Source organism: Carassius auratus, chromosome 9 (genome assembly GCF_003368295.1).
Source record: "Carassius auratus strain Wakin chromosome 9, ASM336829v1, whole genome shotgun sequence".
NCBI lineage: Eukaryota > Metazoa > Chordata > Actinopteri > Cypriniformes > Cyprinidae > Carassius > Carassius auratus.
In genome coordinates, this window is record NC_039251.1 from 21,314,112 (window position 1) to 21,332,023 (window position 17,912).

Below are 17,912 nucleotides of genomic sequence, written 5' to 3' on the forward strand. Positions count from 1 at the left end.
CCAAACCTTTGAAAAGAAGTGTTATTAAAAACAGTTCATATGTAGATTCCAAAAAAGTAAATTAAAAAAACTTCTAGCTAACAGCCAACGTGAGGCATCTGATAAGAATTTATAGTTATACTTTTAACAAAAGTACTTGATAATGATTATTCTGTGATTAACATTACTTCTATAATGTAATATCGCACCAGGGCAGAATGAAGCACTCACTCTGAAACGCTGCAGCTCTTTGGCCTGACTGTACAGGTGTCTTGGCCACACTTGTAAGTCTGAAGAGCGGTTGCTGCCATATAGAGTCCAGTAACTGTTTGAGAAATGGCAAACTGGATATCGTGCAAAATCCCAGTTCTTCAGAACCCGACCTGGAATCACTGATTCCAAACCTCCGTGGCAGCCATCACAAAAGTATTTACCCAGGTAGTCACAATACCGCAACTTCTTCATATACCCTTGGGAGAGAGTGAAGGCCTAATGTCAGAGGACTCAAAGCTTTGGATGGCATGGCTCATATACTGTAGGAGCAGCTTTATTACTCACTGGGCTCGATTTTAGTCCCACAGCCTGCACACAGGAAGTTCTGGGAAGCAATAACATCACTGCGCCTGATAAACAGATAAACAAATATTTACTTACCCTTGTGAAAAAGAAATATGCCGGTATCAATGTGCACTTGTAAAGTACTTCTAATCTTAAAATGCATTTTTAAAAACTGTACTTGCAGAGAATGAAAAATTAATCAAATAAAATACCACTTTAATGCATTTTAAAAGAATACACTTTTATGACCGTTTCTTAAAATATAATTTAAAAAAGTGTGCATTGTCATAGTCAAATTAAAAGTTTGATTTAAGGAAATTTTTAATGATTTTATAAAATTTTTTGTAATTTAAATATGTACATTTTATTGTGTTGACAAACAAACTAAAGCATGTGTAAAAAAATAAAAAATAATAATAATAATAATAAATGAATATATATATATATATATATATATATAATAATATATAAAATAATATATATATATATATATATATATATATACATACATACATATACATATATAATAAATATATATATATATATATATATATATATATATATATATATATATATATATATAGATGCTAAAGTTCTTCGTAAGTGTAACACTGACCAAGAGAGTCAAGCTTTCGTGAATGTTAATGTGGATATGCCGGTCTTACTGACCTGTGTGTTGGTTGGACAAAGAAGATGATCTGAAATCTGGGTGGAGCCCAGGTAAGTGTTCCTCTCATTCTGGTCTTCTGCACAATCTCTTCAGTCAGACGGATCCTGTCATCTGCCATAAAAGGGACAGAGACCTGTGGAAAAGACAGAAGTGTGTGTGGGCATGTTTTCATTTATTATTAGTACTAATTAAATATTGTGAAAATGAATGTCCTGTGTCCTTAAAAATGTTTTCATGCGTGTACAGTATGTGGCGGATGGAAGGGAGATGTGTGTCTGTTTCTGTGGCTGCACCTGTGTGTGCTCGTTGGCATGATTGTGTGTTTATTCATAACCATTCTCACTTCCTGCAGAGCAGAGTCGAGGTTGTCAAGGGTTTTGCAGTAGCTCAGAGGGGAACCACTGCTTCCTGAACTCTGACACCAATGGTGGGCTAAATCTTCGGCAGAACACTGCATTTCGGAGCTCTGTAGACAACTGCAAAATAAAACAATGCTGGAATTTATGCATTAAAAAAAAAACACAGTGACATGACTTTGTAAGTGCAGAATTCACTGCATACCTCTGAAAAGAAGCCAGGGAGTATCTGTTTGGAGATAGTTTTGGGGGCACTGTCGTCTGGCAGAGAAAAAAAAAAGAAAGAACTACATGCACTTCCTATATGACCAGCATTATTTTCCTTTACATTTGCATCAGAATTTGAAGAGATGAGCATTATGACTATAGACTATCTACGAATGCATTTACTTTATAATTAGGTAATTTAGGTAGCAGCTTACAAAAAGTGTTTTATACTTTGGCATGTAACACTTTACATTATCTGTACAACATTCATCTTGATCCACTACATAACTGAGACATAAGATGTCACCAGTTGTGTTTAAATGGATGATACTTGGAATAAGAGCATATCTACTAAATGATCAAATATTCATCAACTAAAAACAACAGTTAATTAAATGCATTACCTAATGTTAACATTTGAACATTATTGTAAAAGGTTACCTGCAAAGGGGATTTCAGACAAACACTTGTCCAAACCAAAACACATTTGCAAAGTCAAATACTGCAGAAGTAAATGCTAATTCATGATGAGCTGTTTGTTTTACAGTGAGCAGGTCAGCATTATCTGATCTTTGGCTGAACCACATCACATGTGGATGACACGAGGCTTTGCTGCAATCGTACCCTCAAACCCGCTGTCAAAGGAATAGATTGAGTCGGTTTTTGAGGTATTTGGTTTTTCACATCTGTCCTGGTGAGGAGGATGAGTGTTTTGTAACTGCTGCAAACACACGACCCATTTCACGGCCTCCAGCATTTCCAACACCATATCCACAACCACAAAATGAGCATTTTCCTGCACATAAACAATGATAATAAATAATACACACTTTACCTTGCCAAAATTATAATACAAAGACATCTACAACAGAAGCTGGATTTACCAAAATCCTCTAGGGTGTAACTGTAATTGTAATTATCTAGTTGTCGTTTTAGCATTTTTTTTTTGGCAACTTTTAGAAACTTTTGATAAGTGACTCAAACGATAAAAAGGCACACATTTTCCGTCTAAACGACACAAAATGAGGAAACCAAAGAACCCTAGCAGTACACACATCACAATGAATTAAATTAGCTGCTATTTGCAATTTTTTTAATTTAATAATAATAATTGAATTTTTAAATAATTGTTCATTTATGATACACTTTGTAAGTAGCTTTTACTAGTTATTTTCCAGGACATTATCCATTATCAATTATTCATTATCCATTGTAATTCTGTAATCTGAAAACACAAAATGCAGTGCGTAGTTTAAAATGCAGATAAAAAAACCTGTGAAAAATCAATATGGAAAATGCCTTCATATTAATATAATAGATTGTGGCCTATTTTTATACTAACTGCTAATACTTAAACTATAATTGTTCAGAATTTGTAGTTTTATTAGTTTACTATCTAATAATATAAATAAATTGTAATTGTTCAAAAATGTGCAAGTGTTCAATAATTCAATGTTGTATTTAAAATACAGTTATTGTATTTTATATATATATATATATATATATATATAATTTTACATTATTTTATGAACTAATCTAAATGAACACATAAAATACTTGTTTCCTGAGATTTGATGTAATTTTGCTTCATATTTACGTAATAATGTCATCATGCAATGACATCACAATGCCATTTAGCAACTTTTAGTAACAAATCGACCTTCCTTTAGCAACTTCCCCTGAAAATGAGTTGGCAACTCTGTTTATAAGTTGACATTTAAGCAACATTTCTATAAGGATCCTCAAATATTTAGGTACTGCTGAAGTTTCTTAGTTAATGTTGCTAGAGATTCCATGTGAAAATGCTTAAAAAGTGGCTTGCAAAAAATAATGCACTATATTTTTAAGTAAATAATTTTTTTTTTACAGTGTACCTGGTCCAGACTGTAGAAGTCTGCAGTGGAGTGATCTACACATGACCCATGTTTCTGAGCTCGGTCTGAGCTCCTCTGAACAGATGCTGGTGGGAGGTCAGAGCAGGCTCTTCTTTTAGTCTTTGACTGCAAACCCTCATGCAATCGCCCAGAAACAAAAGAGTGGCTGCGAGTGTCCTTAGAGACAGGTGGAACTCCTTTCACTGTGCCATGACTATCTGAGAGGAGCTGTGTGTGTCCTGAAGAGCCCTTGGGTGAAACACCGTGATCAAGGGTTCTCTCTTCCTCTGATCGACTGGACTCTACCAGTCTGTGCAGACTTGAACAGTTAGATTTGACAGTTGGGGAGATAGATAGTTCCCATATTGGAGGTGTCAAAGACAGACCAAACTGTTTTTCTGTCTCTGTGTTCTGTCTCTTGCGGGATATGACAGGGCTGCTCCGGGGTAGATGGTACTCTTCCTCAGGCTCAAACAGACCTGAATCCAGTTCAGCGACTGGAGCGTTACATCCACACATCTTCAGTCCATCTTCAGAAATACCATCATCATCATCATCATCATCATCATCAGTGCTGTCGGGGTGATTTAAATCAGAATTCACTAACCAGCTAACAAAGCGACAGCTGTTACCCACATTTGCCTGTAGGATGAGAGAGGAAAGAACAGTAAAACACTCTGAGATAAATGGAAACTGTTTTGGTTAAACAAATAGTTTATTTTGTACCATCAACCTGTGTAAGTAGGCTACATATTACTGAGAGACACTACAAATCACTAAAAGAATGTTCCATGTCGTTCCAAACCTGCATAACCAGTTTACTCTTTAATCCAAAATAAGACTTTGGGCGATCTATGCTTTTAAGATTCACAACTGCAACGATGTGAAGGTTGTAAACTGTATCCGTGTTTCACAATGATCCTGACAGACAGCTGAGAGCAAAGACTTCGTGTTTGATTATGTGATAGTTGATCTAGCAGACAGATAAGAGCCAGTAAAACTCACCATATTTCGTTCGGGAAAGAAGAAGAAAAGCTGCAGCTTTCGTTTATGATATGATCTGACAAGTCTCCAGCAGTTTCACTTCCTCAGTCTCTAAAAAATAGCCAATGTAGGCTACGATGTCTTTAGAGAAGCAGAACAGTGTCTAACTTGCTTGATTAGATGACAAGTATAATGGGGGAAGCATACCATATATAACTAAAGCAAGAGCAATCAAAGTTTTAAAGTAAAAACATTAAAGTGTGTATGTGTGTGTGTGTGTGTGTATACACACACACACACACACACACATACATATATAGCCTCAGGTGCACTTTCAGAATGTTCAGAATTAGTACAAAAACTTCCAGGATAGCATTGTTCTCCTCAATCTGATCAATTCATCAAAATGTTAATTCATTTAATTGTATTTGTAACATTAACGACTAAAATTTACTTTATTATAAGAATCCATCAAAAAAAAAAAATAATAATAATAATATTATGCACAATTAACTTAAAAAATATATATTATTTTATTGTAGCTCAGCACACATAGGGTTTTAAATTAAAACTAATTATTATGATTATTTTATTATTAAACTTGTGTGTGCTTTATAATAACATGATATTTTATTGAATTAAATCTTAATATTTTACTTTCATGTTACTATTTAGTTATATATATATATATATATATATATATATATATATATATATATATATATATATATTATGTTATATATATATATTATGACAGTAAAAAGAGAGCATGTATTTATTGTGTGTTTAATAACATTTGGTATAACAACGATGAATTCCCAAAAGGTTAAGCTTTATTATTTTATAATCCATTCAATGAATTTTTCTAAAAGCATTCTGCTCATCGCCACCATTTGTTTGCAGCTGCTGTTCGCGTCCAGCAGATGGCGCTGTAGTTAAGGCCATCCAGCCCGTTATTGGCACGCGCTCAGGTCCATAAACAAACTGCGCAGACGCGTTATGGACAGTCAGATAGCGCACTAGGAGGAAATTCACCCACCGCTTCTGAGACCAGAACATTTTCTTTGGGATATACCGATCGCAGAGCCTCTTGACGAGCTTTTTTTTTATTTTTCCCCGACGGGGCGAACATGGCGACGCTGGGACCGGAGCCCCGTCCTCATTCCCAGCTGCCCTCTGCCGCATTACAGACGAACCTGAGCGGACTGGGCTCCAATTCGAACCTGCCTCTCAACCGGGGTTTGGAGAGAGCTCTGGAGGATGCGGCGAACTCCGGATTTCTGAATCTCAGCACAAGAAAACTGAAAGAATTCCCCCGGACAGCAGCTAATTACGACCTAACGGATACGGTGGAAGCAGGTAAAGTGATGAAGTGATGCTTTATTTGTTTTTAGCACACTGCGCCTGCTCGGTCACATGCGCTTAGGATAGTTTCAAACGCGAATGTTTCCTAAAATATGTTTTGTCGCATTCGACCAATTAAAGATGTTTTGGCTTTTTAAAAACTTCCACTGTAGTCAACTCAACAGAAAGCGGATGAAATATTTGTGTCAGACTCAGTATCTATATAAATGTTATAGAACATGTTGCAGACAGGATAAAAAGAAGTGGGCTTCTTCAGTTGTCTATTATAAACACCCATCTCGGAGATTTGAGGATGTGTGGTACTAAAGTAGTGGATATTATTACTGTCCATAATAAGACGTCATATGTGACCAGCTTGTCCACATCCTGAGTACTATGGAAATCCCCTGGCACTTTTGACAGGGGCTTTCATTTCCATCTTTGGAGTTCAGCAGAACACACCAATGCCTATGAAATGAAAATGAATGCATTCGTGGATTGTGTTTTGAAACCAGAACTCTCTAGGCTGATGATCATGGGATCTGCAGGGATTAGTTCTTTTGTTTACTCTTTATTGAATGACGTGAATAATTAACCTACAACTTATTGACGTCTTCATTAAGGACACTCTCGTGAGGAGACACTTACGCTTTGTTTCAATATGTCCCGAACGGAAAAGAATGACCTTGTGAACTGCTTATTGTGGTAATAAGAACATGAGACACGCATCTCGGCGAAGCATGTGACGTCAGTAGTGGTAGGGATCTGTGACGTCAGTAGTGGTAGGGATCTCAGTGAGTCGAATCGATTGAGTCGCTTAAGCAAAATGATTCATTCAGTAGAACTTTCTGAGACACCAGTTTCTATCAGTGTGTGGTGAATGAGTCACTGAATTATTCACTTTACCAAGTCGATCAAACACGATTCCAAGCCAGGGTCTGGAGTCCTTGCTTTTAAAGGGTACATAACATACACAGTTTCACCTAATCTCATGCTAATCTTGAGTACCTATTGCATCCTTCATAGATCCAAAAAGTCTTTAGTTTTATCATATTTATAAAAGAAAAATACAGCTTTCTGTTTTTTTTTTTGTTTTGTTTTTTTTCGGAAAAAGCCAAGCTCCTGGAGGCGTGCCTTAAGCGGAGCTATAATACTGATGTTTCGTGTTGTTACCATTAACAAATATTCACTTATGTGCTGATTTCAAACAAAATACAGAAATCTGATGCAATTGTACTTACATGAATGGGGTCTTTTATCACAGGCACGGCTCCATGTTTTAATAGCAAACGATCTGCAAATCCAGCTTCGACTTTGGCCTAGAAACATTTATAAAACATTCGTCACTCAAAAGACCAGAACACACAAACGCACTTGATACTCTCCACTGCCACGGAAAAACAAACTGCATCCACTGTTCATTTAAAGAGCCAGTAAGATGAAAATTCTAAGCTTCCTATCACTGTTTATAAGTCCTGTACATTAGGTTTAAATCCATCCAAGGTTAAAAAAACATTGTCATTTTGTCAAAATATCATTTTAAAATTACCTCAATTCTCAGAGATCCCCAAACGGTTCACACAAAGCTGTTCAAAAGATTCAGTTTCCTTAAACCCCACCTTTCGGTAGCATACTGTGTTCTGATTGGTCAACTGACATAGTCAGGTTTGATTGGTTGTTTCCGCACACACCTTTACGGTAAACTATGCGTTAGCATCTGTTTGGGGTGAATTATGTCTTATTCCTCTCATCGCGAAGCAAACAGTAAAAAAAAAAAAAACTTGAACAGTCTCGCTGCTTTTTCTTCTGTGTGGGTGTATTCAAACCACAAATTCAGCGCGGGGGCGTGGTCACGAAGGGAGACCTGAAAAACGGACATCGCGTTGTTTTCATATGGATTACTTTATCACAGAATATCTGTTTTCGGCAGCACTTGTTTAGTTTCAAAGTAGACATGTCAAGCTTTCTATAGATATCTCTCTCATGTCTCTTCGTTGAGTATTCACGGAGTTACACTTCATTTTAATGACGTGTTTGTACATGACGATCAGCGGAGAGAAAGGCTGCAGACAGCACATATACTGATAAGACGCTCGGGAGAAAACAGACACATAACTTCATAATCATACTTCGCGTTTATGGCCAAACGCTTTGAAAATCCCGCCTTGTACTCACCGAGATTAGAAAAGCAGTCATCAGTGAAATGTTGTGAACACAACAAAAGGGATTTGTTGTACTGCTCTGGTATTGTGGTAAAAATGAACTTTAGCCATTGGTTCTTCTGATCTTCATTCTTTGGCAGTGAAAATAAAACAAACTTGCCTTTACAATTAAAAACACACTGTCTCCTCGACATGATGCTATCACACCAAACAGAGCGTCTGTGTGTGTGTGTGTGGGGGGGGGGGCAGGTCAGAGTTACGTTTCTCTCATGACGGTAGGCGGAGATTATTATGCAAAGTGTTCCTAGTGACGTACATAGAGATGGGCAAAGATTTGAAATCTATAACGACTCGTTTCAGTGATTCAGAGTCGACTCCTTACTTTAGAAGCCGATAACTTTATAAATCGTGTACTTTTTGGTTTAATTACTTTGCACATTGTTTACACTGATGGACAGCTACATCATACACTGTAATACAGGTAATTTTTGATTTCCCATCTGTGTGGCTCTTTAACGCTGGGTTCTTGGGGAAGCTGAACATAGTAAACTTTCCCTCACATCCAAAAATGAACTTATTTGGAGGCATTCTCGAACAAATCCTATGCAGCGCTGTCGATGATTTTGAAGAACGTTGATGTGCGCGGTCTCGCTCTCCTCTGGTTAATGTGTGTTCGCGGGGCGCGCTTTTCTGGTAGAAATGCTATTGTAAGGACTTCTGTTCTCGTCTACGTCATTAGATCCACGATCGAAAAAAAACCAGCTGAAACTTGCACCAACCCGGAAGTAAGATTTTCGGCACAAAAAGTCTCAGTCATTCTTTTAAATTATTTTTTTAAACTTTGGCCATGTTTAGCATGAGAATCTATCTCTTTAACTCTGTGAACAACTCTGAGTTCACGAAACACCATTGTACCCCCCCTTTATGTTTTCTTTCATGCCAACAATAGACTGCAGAAAGCTGACTTAAATAAATCCACAAAATCTATTTTCTAATTGCACATCGTAGATCTGATTGTGAACAATGCAACCATAAATATGTCTCATTTAAAAAAAAAAAAAAAAAATCAATAGGTCATAACTGGACCTTACTGTAAAAAGTCAAATGATTAATCGTGCTTAATCGCATCCAAAATAAATGTTTGTTCATGTAATATATGTGTGTGTACTGTGCATCATTATTATGTATATATAAATACACACACATACATTATATGTTTAGAAAATATTCACATGTATATATTTATATTTATATAATTTATATTATATATAAATATATTTAATATACAAATATAACATATAGTGTGTGTATTTATATACTTATTAAATATATACAGTACACACACATATATTATGTAAACAAAAACTTTTATTTCGATTAATCGTTTGACAGCACTGGAAGATGACAGACATTTCTCTTGTGATGATATGCGGGACTTCTATAATTTACTCCACGTGTTTCAAAATAAACTGTTAACGAGTCATTTTATGGTAATGATTCGTTCACTGAAAAGATTCAGTCCCCAGTAGTCGTCATAATGAACGGCTGCGGCGAAAGCCAAGATGACAGTTAGGAATGTTGAGAGAGCGGGAGATCTGCTTCCGTTCCCCGTGAATTTCTCCGCACTCCCCTCTGCTCGGAGGCCGGAGAGCAGCTAAAATAGGAAACAGGAAAGGGCAGACCGTAGAAATTGCAAATTCCTAGCATTCTTAAATGGTCTTCTGAAGGACTTTAATGCAGAAAATTAAACACCCAGTCCATTGTGATTTTTGGAATGTATTAAGTGTTATTATGTGACTAAACAGTCATCGTTTTAGTTGCTTATGGTGTCACAGTTCACAGAGATGAAGTCATCCTTACCATGAATAAAGGAAAATTGACCACGAGAAATATTTACTCACTCTGCATTGTTGACCTTATTTAGATAGATTTCAAAACACCTTAAGAAGACTTGTGTCTTCAGTAGGAGTGTTGGTTAGGACCCGTTCAGGTCCTCTGTGCCTGTTCCACAGTGGATTTCAGCTCATATTTCTCCTCAGAAGCTGTCGTTGTTTTTTGTTTTTTAACTGACTCAAGATATTTCAAGCTGGGACATGTTGTCCTCACACACACATTTTCTTTGCTGCACTCTCTACCATTTCACAGGAGTTTCATAGGTGGCGTTGGGTATTTTCCACTACTAACAAACCAGTGTGTAGTTTTTTATGTATTTACGTCCTTGAGCTCTCTGTCTTTTGGGTAGATGATGCCCTGGTTATGTTGCTTCAGGACGTGCTAGTCTTCACCATCAACACTGTATATAATAAATGAGTAAATGAGATTTCAGGAGGAATTTCTATAAAAAGTGTGCTGTAGTATGTGCATGCTAGTTTTCCCTATTTTTAACTTCATCTTCAGTAACACTCATAATTGAATAACACTGTTAAATGTAATATTTAGCAAATCACAAAATTTATATCCATTGTCACAGTGTACATTGGAATGCTGTGAAACAAAAAAATTACTAAATCCTTAAAAAAAATCTTAAATCTTAAGCTGTTTTCAGCATCAATAAGAATAAGAAATGTTTCTTAAGCATCAAATCAGTAGGCTATATTAGAACGATTGCTGAAGAATCACGATATACTCAAGACTGGAGTTATGGCTGCTGAAAATTCAGCTTTCCCATCACAGGAATACATATTTCGTTTTCAAATATTTTTTATTTTAAAACATTTTCATAATTTTAATTTAAAAATTATCCATTGGTCTGTTGATGAACTGAAAATAATTATGGGCTTATCATTATCGACAGAGTGCATCCCTAATGAAAACACCTTAAAAGCGAGTGTGTTAACCAGCTGAATCACGCAGTGGACTCTGTTGTAATGCAGTTCTACTCATAGCAAAAATAGATAAAACTGTGTGCATCAGTTTAAACATATCAGTGGGTCACACAAGTAAACAGAGCAGCTCTGTGTTCTCTAACACACTAGTGTTACACTGCAGTTTTAAGCAGCACAGGGCTATTCACAACCTGATGCAGTCTTGTCTGTTTGATTGTCTTGGTTGTTGCTCTTAGAGCCATTCGGCATGTCAGGTGGTATGTGTGATCCACACACTCCTCTTTGCACGCATACACCCATGTTCATTACCTGTGACCCGTACTCAACTCTCCCATAGACGCGAGATGATAATGTTACGATGAAGGCATCCACTCACTCTCACCTCCTACTTTAATCTGCTGTCAACCCACACAAGTACGTTTCACATGAGCTCACATGCATGCACACAGACTTTGTTACACAATCTGGCTTTTAAAACACAAATTTGCTCACAACACAAACGCTGTTCTTCATGATAGCATTTCCATAAATATGGGCAAGCACAAATCCTCTCTCTGACAAGCTCTCTGAGGCAGGTTTTGTTTTCGCAGACAGTCAGGGTTTATTTTAAGTGTGACAACTGCTAATAAGATTGTAGTATAGACTGCTGAGATGGTCTTCATCTCACCTTCAGCTTCCTTTGTCTATGGTACTTGCAGTGCTTGGGTGGGTGGATGCAGTGGTGTTTAATGCGTAGTTAAAAGAATTATGGGATAACACCCACACACATGTACACACAGATACTCCAACCTTCAAATATTGGGTATGTGTAGGGGTGCGTCTTATCTCTGGGGAACACCACTTTGGATAAACATTATGCATTAAAGATGCATTACATCAACACCTTTCAGAGTGTTTGCTAATGCACCATGGCAACAGCACACCACCCATTACAAAACCCAGGCATTCACTGATAACCCGAAAACAAGGCAAGGAAGTACATACATGTACAAATCCATAGCAATTTGTTGCTCCGTAGGGTATTTTTCGGAAATCTTATTTATTTTTTCTATTCAATTGAAGTTTATTTGTATAGCGCTCTTTTACGATACAAATCATTGCAAAGCAGCTTTACAGAAATTTACGTTTCTACAATATTTAGTAGTAGCTTATCAGTGGTGACTGTCAGTTTGTGCATGTTTGACAGGATTTTTCAGAAAAAATAATACAAGATGTAGTTAGCCAGACGATGAACATTATTATCAGCAATTATTATATGATGCAGTCACACTTGTAGCAATATTTGTTAGTTCTGTTTGTTGATTCAGGGTAAGCATCATCTGGGGTCCTCTGAGGGGTCAGCATCATCTTTTCTCAGGTGTTCTGGATCCAGACTGGAGCTTTATGTAAATCCCATGGCTAAACAGAGAAACAAATAGAGACTTCATTAGCATAGCTGCTTTTCCAACAAAGTAAAATTAATTAGTTTAACCCAAGCTAATGAATACGAATGTGCATTTGATCAGATACAACTGCAGTCCCAAATTATTAGATGCATTATTTGAAAACTTGGCCGAAGAGATGTTTTTAATCTAGATTTAAAGAGAGAGAGTGTGTCTGAACCCTGAACATTATCAGGAAGGCTATTCCAGAGTTTGGGAGCCAAATGTGAAAAAGCTCTCCCTTAGTGGACTTTGCTATCCTAGGAACTACCAAAAGTCCAGCGTTTCGAGACCTTAGGGAGCGTGATGGATTGTAACGTGCTATAGGGCTAGTAAGGTAATCAGGAGCTAAATCATTTTTGTAACTGATACGGAACTTAATCGGTAACCAGTGCAGAGACTGTAAAATTGGGGTAATATGATCATATTTTCTTGACCTCGTAAGGACTCTAGCTGCTGCATTTTGGACTACCTGTAGCTTGTTTATTGACGAAGCAGGACAACCACCTAGAAGTGCATTACAATAGTTTAGTCTACAGGTCTTGAATGCATGAACTAGCTTTTCTGCATCAGAAACAGGTAACATGTTTCGTAACTTGGCAATGTTTCTAAGATGGAAGAATGCAGTTTTTGTAACATTGGAAATATGATTTTCAAAAGACAAATTGCTGTCTAATATACCACCCAGATTTTTGACTGTAGAGGAAGTAACTGTACATCCGTCTATTTAAAAATTGTAATCTACAAGATTCTGTGTACTGTATTTTGGTCCAATAATTAATATCTCTGTCTTATCTGAATTTAATAGGAGAAAATTATTGGTCATCCAATCTTTTACATTTTTAACACACTCTGTTAGCTTAGATAATTTAGAACTTTCATCTGGTCTCGTTGAGATATATAGCTGGGTATCATCAACATAACAGTGGAAACTAATCCCGTATTTTCAATAATATTGCCAAGGGGCAACATGTATATTGAAAATAGAAGGGGACCTAGGACAGATCCTTGTGGCACCCCATATTTTACTGGTGATAAATGAGATGACTCCCCATTTAAATAAACAAAATCGTAGCGATCAGACAGGTAGGATCTAAACCATCTTAGACCCTGCCCTTGAATACTTGTATATTTTTGTAATCAATCTATGAGTATGTCATGATCTATGGTTTTGAATGTGGCACTAAGATCAAGTAAAGCTAGCAATGAGATGCAGCCTTGATCTGATGCAAGAAGCAGGTAATTTGTAATTTTAACAAGTGCAGTTTCTGTGCTATGGTGGGGCCTGAAACCTGACTGAAAATCTTTATACAGATCTTTTTTTTTTTTTTTTTTTTTTTTTGCAGGAAGGAGCTCAATTGACATAAGTGGAAGATTAGAAATGGGCCTATAATTTGCCAGTTCACTAGGATCTAGTCGTGGTTTCTTAGTAAGAGGCTTAATAACCGCCAGCTTGAATGGTTTTGGGACGTGACCTAAAGATAACTAAGAGTTAATAATACTGATAAGCGGTTCTTCAGCTACAGGTAACAACTCTTTCAGTGGGTACAGGATCTAATAGACATGTTGTTGGTCTAGATACAGCGATAAGTTTATTTAGCTCTTCCTGTCTTATAATTTTGAAGCACTGCAGTTTATCTTTGGGTGCGATGGATGAAACTGAAGTATTAGACGCTGTAGAATCTACATTCGCTATTGTATTTATAATGTTATCTATTTTATCAGTGAATAAATACATGAAGTCATTACTATTAAACGTTGATGGATGTTTGAATCAGGTGGCATCTGCTATTTGTTAATTTAGCCACTTGTGCTAAATGAAAACCTTGGATTGTTTTGGTTATTTTCTATGAGTCTGTGGATATGCTCAGCCCTGGCTGTTTTTCACAGTACATTTTTTCTCTAACCTTTTTCAATTTGATGGGGGCAACAGCTTCTAAAGTATTAGAGAAGATAGTGTCCATGTTGCCAGTCATTTCTTCTAGTTGAAGTGTATTTATGGGTACACAGAGCAGTTGAGATAAATTAGGCAGTTTATTTGCAAATCTGTCTTTGGTGGCTGGAACAATAGTTCTGCCCAGAATGTAACGCTGAGTCATATAGTTAATATCAGTTATACGCAGCATGCATGAGACAAGGAAATGCTCAGTAACATCATCACTTTGAGGTACGATATCTATATCAGTAAGATCGATTCCATGCGATATAATTAAATCTAGTGTATTAAAACGATGAGTGGGCCGGGTGATATTTTGCTTGACTCCAAAAGAGTTTACTAGGTCGGTAAACGCAAGTCCTAATGCATCATTTGTTTTATCAACATGAATATTAAAATCTCCCATGATTAGCGCTTTGTCTACTGTAACCAGTCTGAGAGGAATTCTGCAAATTCTTTTAAGAATTCTGTATAATGCCCTGGTGGTCTATACACAGTAGCCAGAGCAAGAGAAACATTCGATTTCTTTTGCATATCTGACAGTGTAACACTAAGCAGAAGTATTTTGAATGAGTTAAACCTGTATCCTGTTTTCTGGGTAACATTGAGAATATCACTATATATTGTTGCAACACCTCCACATACAGAATGAGAATTAATCATTTTATATTAATTTATAACTGTCCTTGTTTTTATTCATATAAAAGTCAAATTCTCGCTATTAACAAACTATTAATATGACTTAATAAACTCGTAGTTTGCTGCTTATTTATAGTACATAAGGTAGTTGTTAAGTTTAGGTATTAGGGGTGTTGAATATTGTCTTACAGAATCTGTGCTAATAAACAGTTATTAGGTTAATATGTTAATAATAGGAATGCTAATAAGCAACCAGTTAGTAGTGAGAATTGGTCCCTATACTAAAGTGTTTCCAAACAAGTATTTTTGTCATACTGAATGAAATATCCAATATGGGGGACCCTCATGTTGTTCCAAATCTGTATGATTTTTCTTCTGAACACAAGCTATTTTGGAAGAATATTTGATAACCAAACAGTTGCTGCCTGGTTTATATAATAATAGTCACTGGCTTCCATCAACTGTTTGATTAGCAGCATTCTTCAGTTCACAATATCTTCTTTTGTGTTCACCAGAGGAGAGTTCATAAACGATGACATCATTTTTTCATTTTTCTTTTTAAGTATTATGAACTGAAAACATGAAATACAGCTTTATTAATCTTGTTAATGTTCTTATCTAAATAAATTATCAATATGGTAAGATTTCCAGTTAAATGAATATTACATTAATAATGCCTTTTATGATTACATATGAATGATCAACATTAATCGTTTACCTAGAATAAATTATGTTAAAAATACAGTTCATAATACATTAACTAATGTAACAAAATGAATCTTATTGTGCTGGTATGTGTGTGTGACTTAACGGGGGCATGTGTGTCCTGAAGGGTTTTGGCTCAGTAATGTTGTAGGGCCTTGTTTCCTTGGGTTTGGAAAAGTGTCAAAGCATTGCAGGATGTTCTGAATGTGATCGCTGTAAAATGTGGTGCAGTGTGACAGTCCTTAAACAAACTTTTGGGAAAGACACATCGCCTGAAAAGCAGGTGACCAGGGAATGACAACATATGTACGGAGATAAACATATATGATGCTTTAGGAGAGCATCTTCTAAAGGAAGTGCACTTGAGTGGCTTGTCACAACATGTTGAAATGTGCTTTTGCTCATCTCAGGTTTCTTAGGATCTAACTGTCACTCACTAGCGTCTCAGGAAAAAAAAATAAAAAATCTATTAATTTGACCTATAAACATTTTTCTGATTTGTCAGTTTTGAGTTGCCTTGTAAGGTTGTTTACTGAAATTCTGCACTGTTGAATTTCTCAGTTATTTCTCAGTATCTTTTAGTTATTCTGAAGATATTCTGTTTGTATCTGTTTTGTGTGTGTGTGTGTGTGTGTGTGCATTGTCGTGGAAAAAAACAAACAAATATTTGATTGAATAAATATAAAGTATACCTATAATACTAAATACAAATATATGTATATTAAATATAAAACTTAAACATATTTCATGCTAAAAAACATTTTCTTGATAAAATGTAAAGAAATGTAAAAGAGCACACAAAGTTTAAGATTTTGAAAAAAATTAAAGCAAACAAAAACAAGCATTGTCACACAAATCAAAAGAGTGTAAAATAAAAACATTGTAAGAACTTCATGCTCATTTTTTCAGTTAAGCAGTTTATAATTACATATTTGGTATTAGAAGCGTTTTCATGAGTGGTTCTTAATAAGCAGGTCATTGTACATTGTGTCTGATAAACAGGCTGTAGCTCTGTAGGAAGTGACTGAAGTTCAGGTCATGTTATGAAATGCCACTTTGTGTGTATCTTTGTCAACCTGCTTGAGTAATTGGTACAAAATGTAACTTAGACACTCCATATATTGCTTAGTTATTAAGCATGTTAAAGGGGTCAAATGATGGGATTTCAATTTTTCCTTTCTCTTTGGAGTGTTACAAGCTCTTGGTGCATAAAGAAAATCTGTAAACCTGCAGTTTAATGTCTCAAATCCAAAGAGATATTATTTATAAAAGTTAAGACTTGTCCTTAAACGACTCGTTTAAACACGTCTACATCACTGTGTGGGAAGATTTGCATAACGCTGTCCAAATGTTCACGCAAAGAAAGAAGGTATACCTTTTACTCTCTTTGTTGCCGCCAGCGCCATGACGTGGAGATGCTGTGTGTTTCATTGTGAAAGTGAAACTACTTTCTTTGGCCTTCCAAAAGAGGATGATATTGGCTTCGTCATGCCTAGAGCTGATCCGTGCTGGTCACTGAGGAAATACATCAACTTTGTGCTGTGGATCGCCAGATCGACTTTCAACGTGGATGAAGCAGAGTCACATGTGGTTGCTGCAACCCACGGCCACTGCTTCGTCGAATCCACCGGCCGTTCCTCGTTCTAGCCACTGGCTGCTGCTCACTGAAGCCGCCGTCCGTTCCTCACTCTTTGCAAGGACAGTCTGGTGCTTCTGACTCACGGTATGTAAGTAGGTTTACATATGTAAAGGATTTTCCACTGATGATTCAAAGGTGAGTTTTGAGCAGTGTAGAGTAGCGCTTGTTTGTCATTTCCTCAATCACAAATCCAGATATGGTTTTATGTTTATGTAGCGTGATGCAACACAACGTGTAAAAAGACCGTATAAGTCATTATAATCAGTAGTTATGTCCCACTGGATGCAACAACTGCCTTGTTTGTAATGGCTTTTATTGTTTTTGTTCTGTCATGCCGGTGTTCTGACCGGGACACGCCATAACAGTATATGTTGAGGGGCATAACATTTCCATCAAACACTTCAAACATTTGGCCAATCACAACGCACTGGATAGCTGGCCAATTAGAGCATACCTAGCTTTACAGAACGAAAAGCCTTGTAAAAACCAACACGTTCAGAAAGGCAGGGCACAGAGGAGAAACAATAATGTACAGTATGTGGAAAATAATGTTTTTTTTTTCTTTTTTTTACCTTAAATCACATAAACACATTTCACTACACCAAATACACAA

The 17,912-nt window shown here is 36.4% G+C and overlaps 1 protein-coding gene and 1 pseudogene across 7 annotated transcripts in view; one reads left to right on the forward strand and one right to left on the reverse strand.

Annotated features, from left to right (window-relative positions):
- Nucleotides 1-87: 87 nt before the first annotated feature.
- On the reverse strand, nucleotides 88-4,557 carry LOC113108706 (protein RUBCNL-like; annotated as a pseudogene).
- A 1,045-nt stretch (nucleotides 4,558-5,602) lies between these two features.
- LOC113108707 (leucine-rich repeat and calponin homology domain-containing protein 1) overlaps nucleotides 5,603-17,912 on the forward strand; it is a 49,197-nt gene continuing 36,887 nt past the window's right edge. For 3 of the 7 annotated variants that reach the window (XM_026271989.1, XM_026271986.1, XM_026271985.1), the window contains exon 1: nucleotides 5,604-5,987. In XM_026271989.1, the coding sequence (XP_026127774.1) occupies nucleotides 5,759-5,987 (229 nt within the window). In that variant the 5' untranslated portion in view covers nucleotides 5,604-5,758. Of the gene's footprint in view, nucleotides 5,988-17,136; nucleotides 17,384-17,912 lie in introns of those variants that run through there. The other 4 variants (XM_026271984.1, XM_026271987.1, XM_026271990.1 and 1 more) reach the window with 4 other exon arrangements.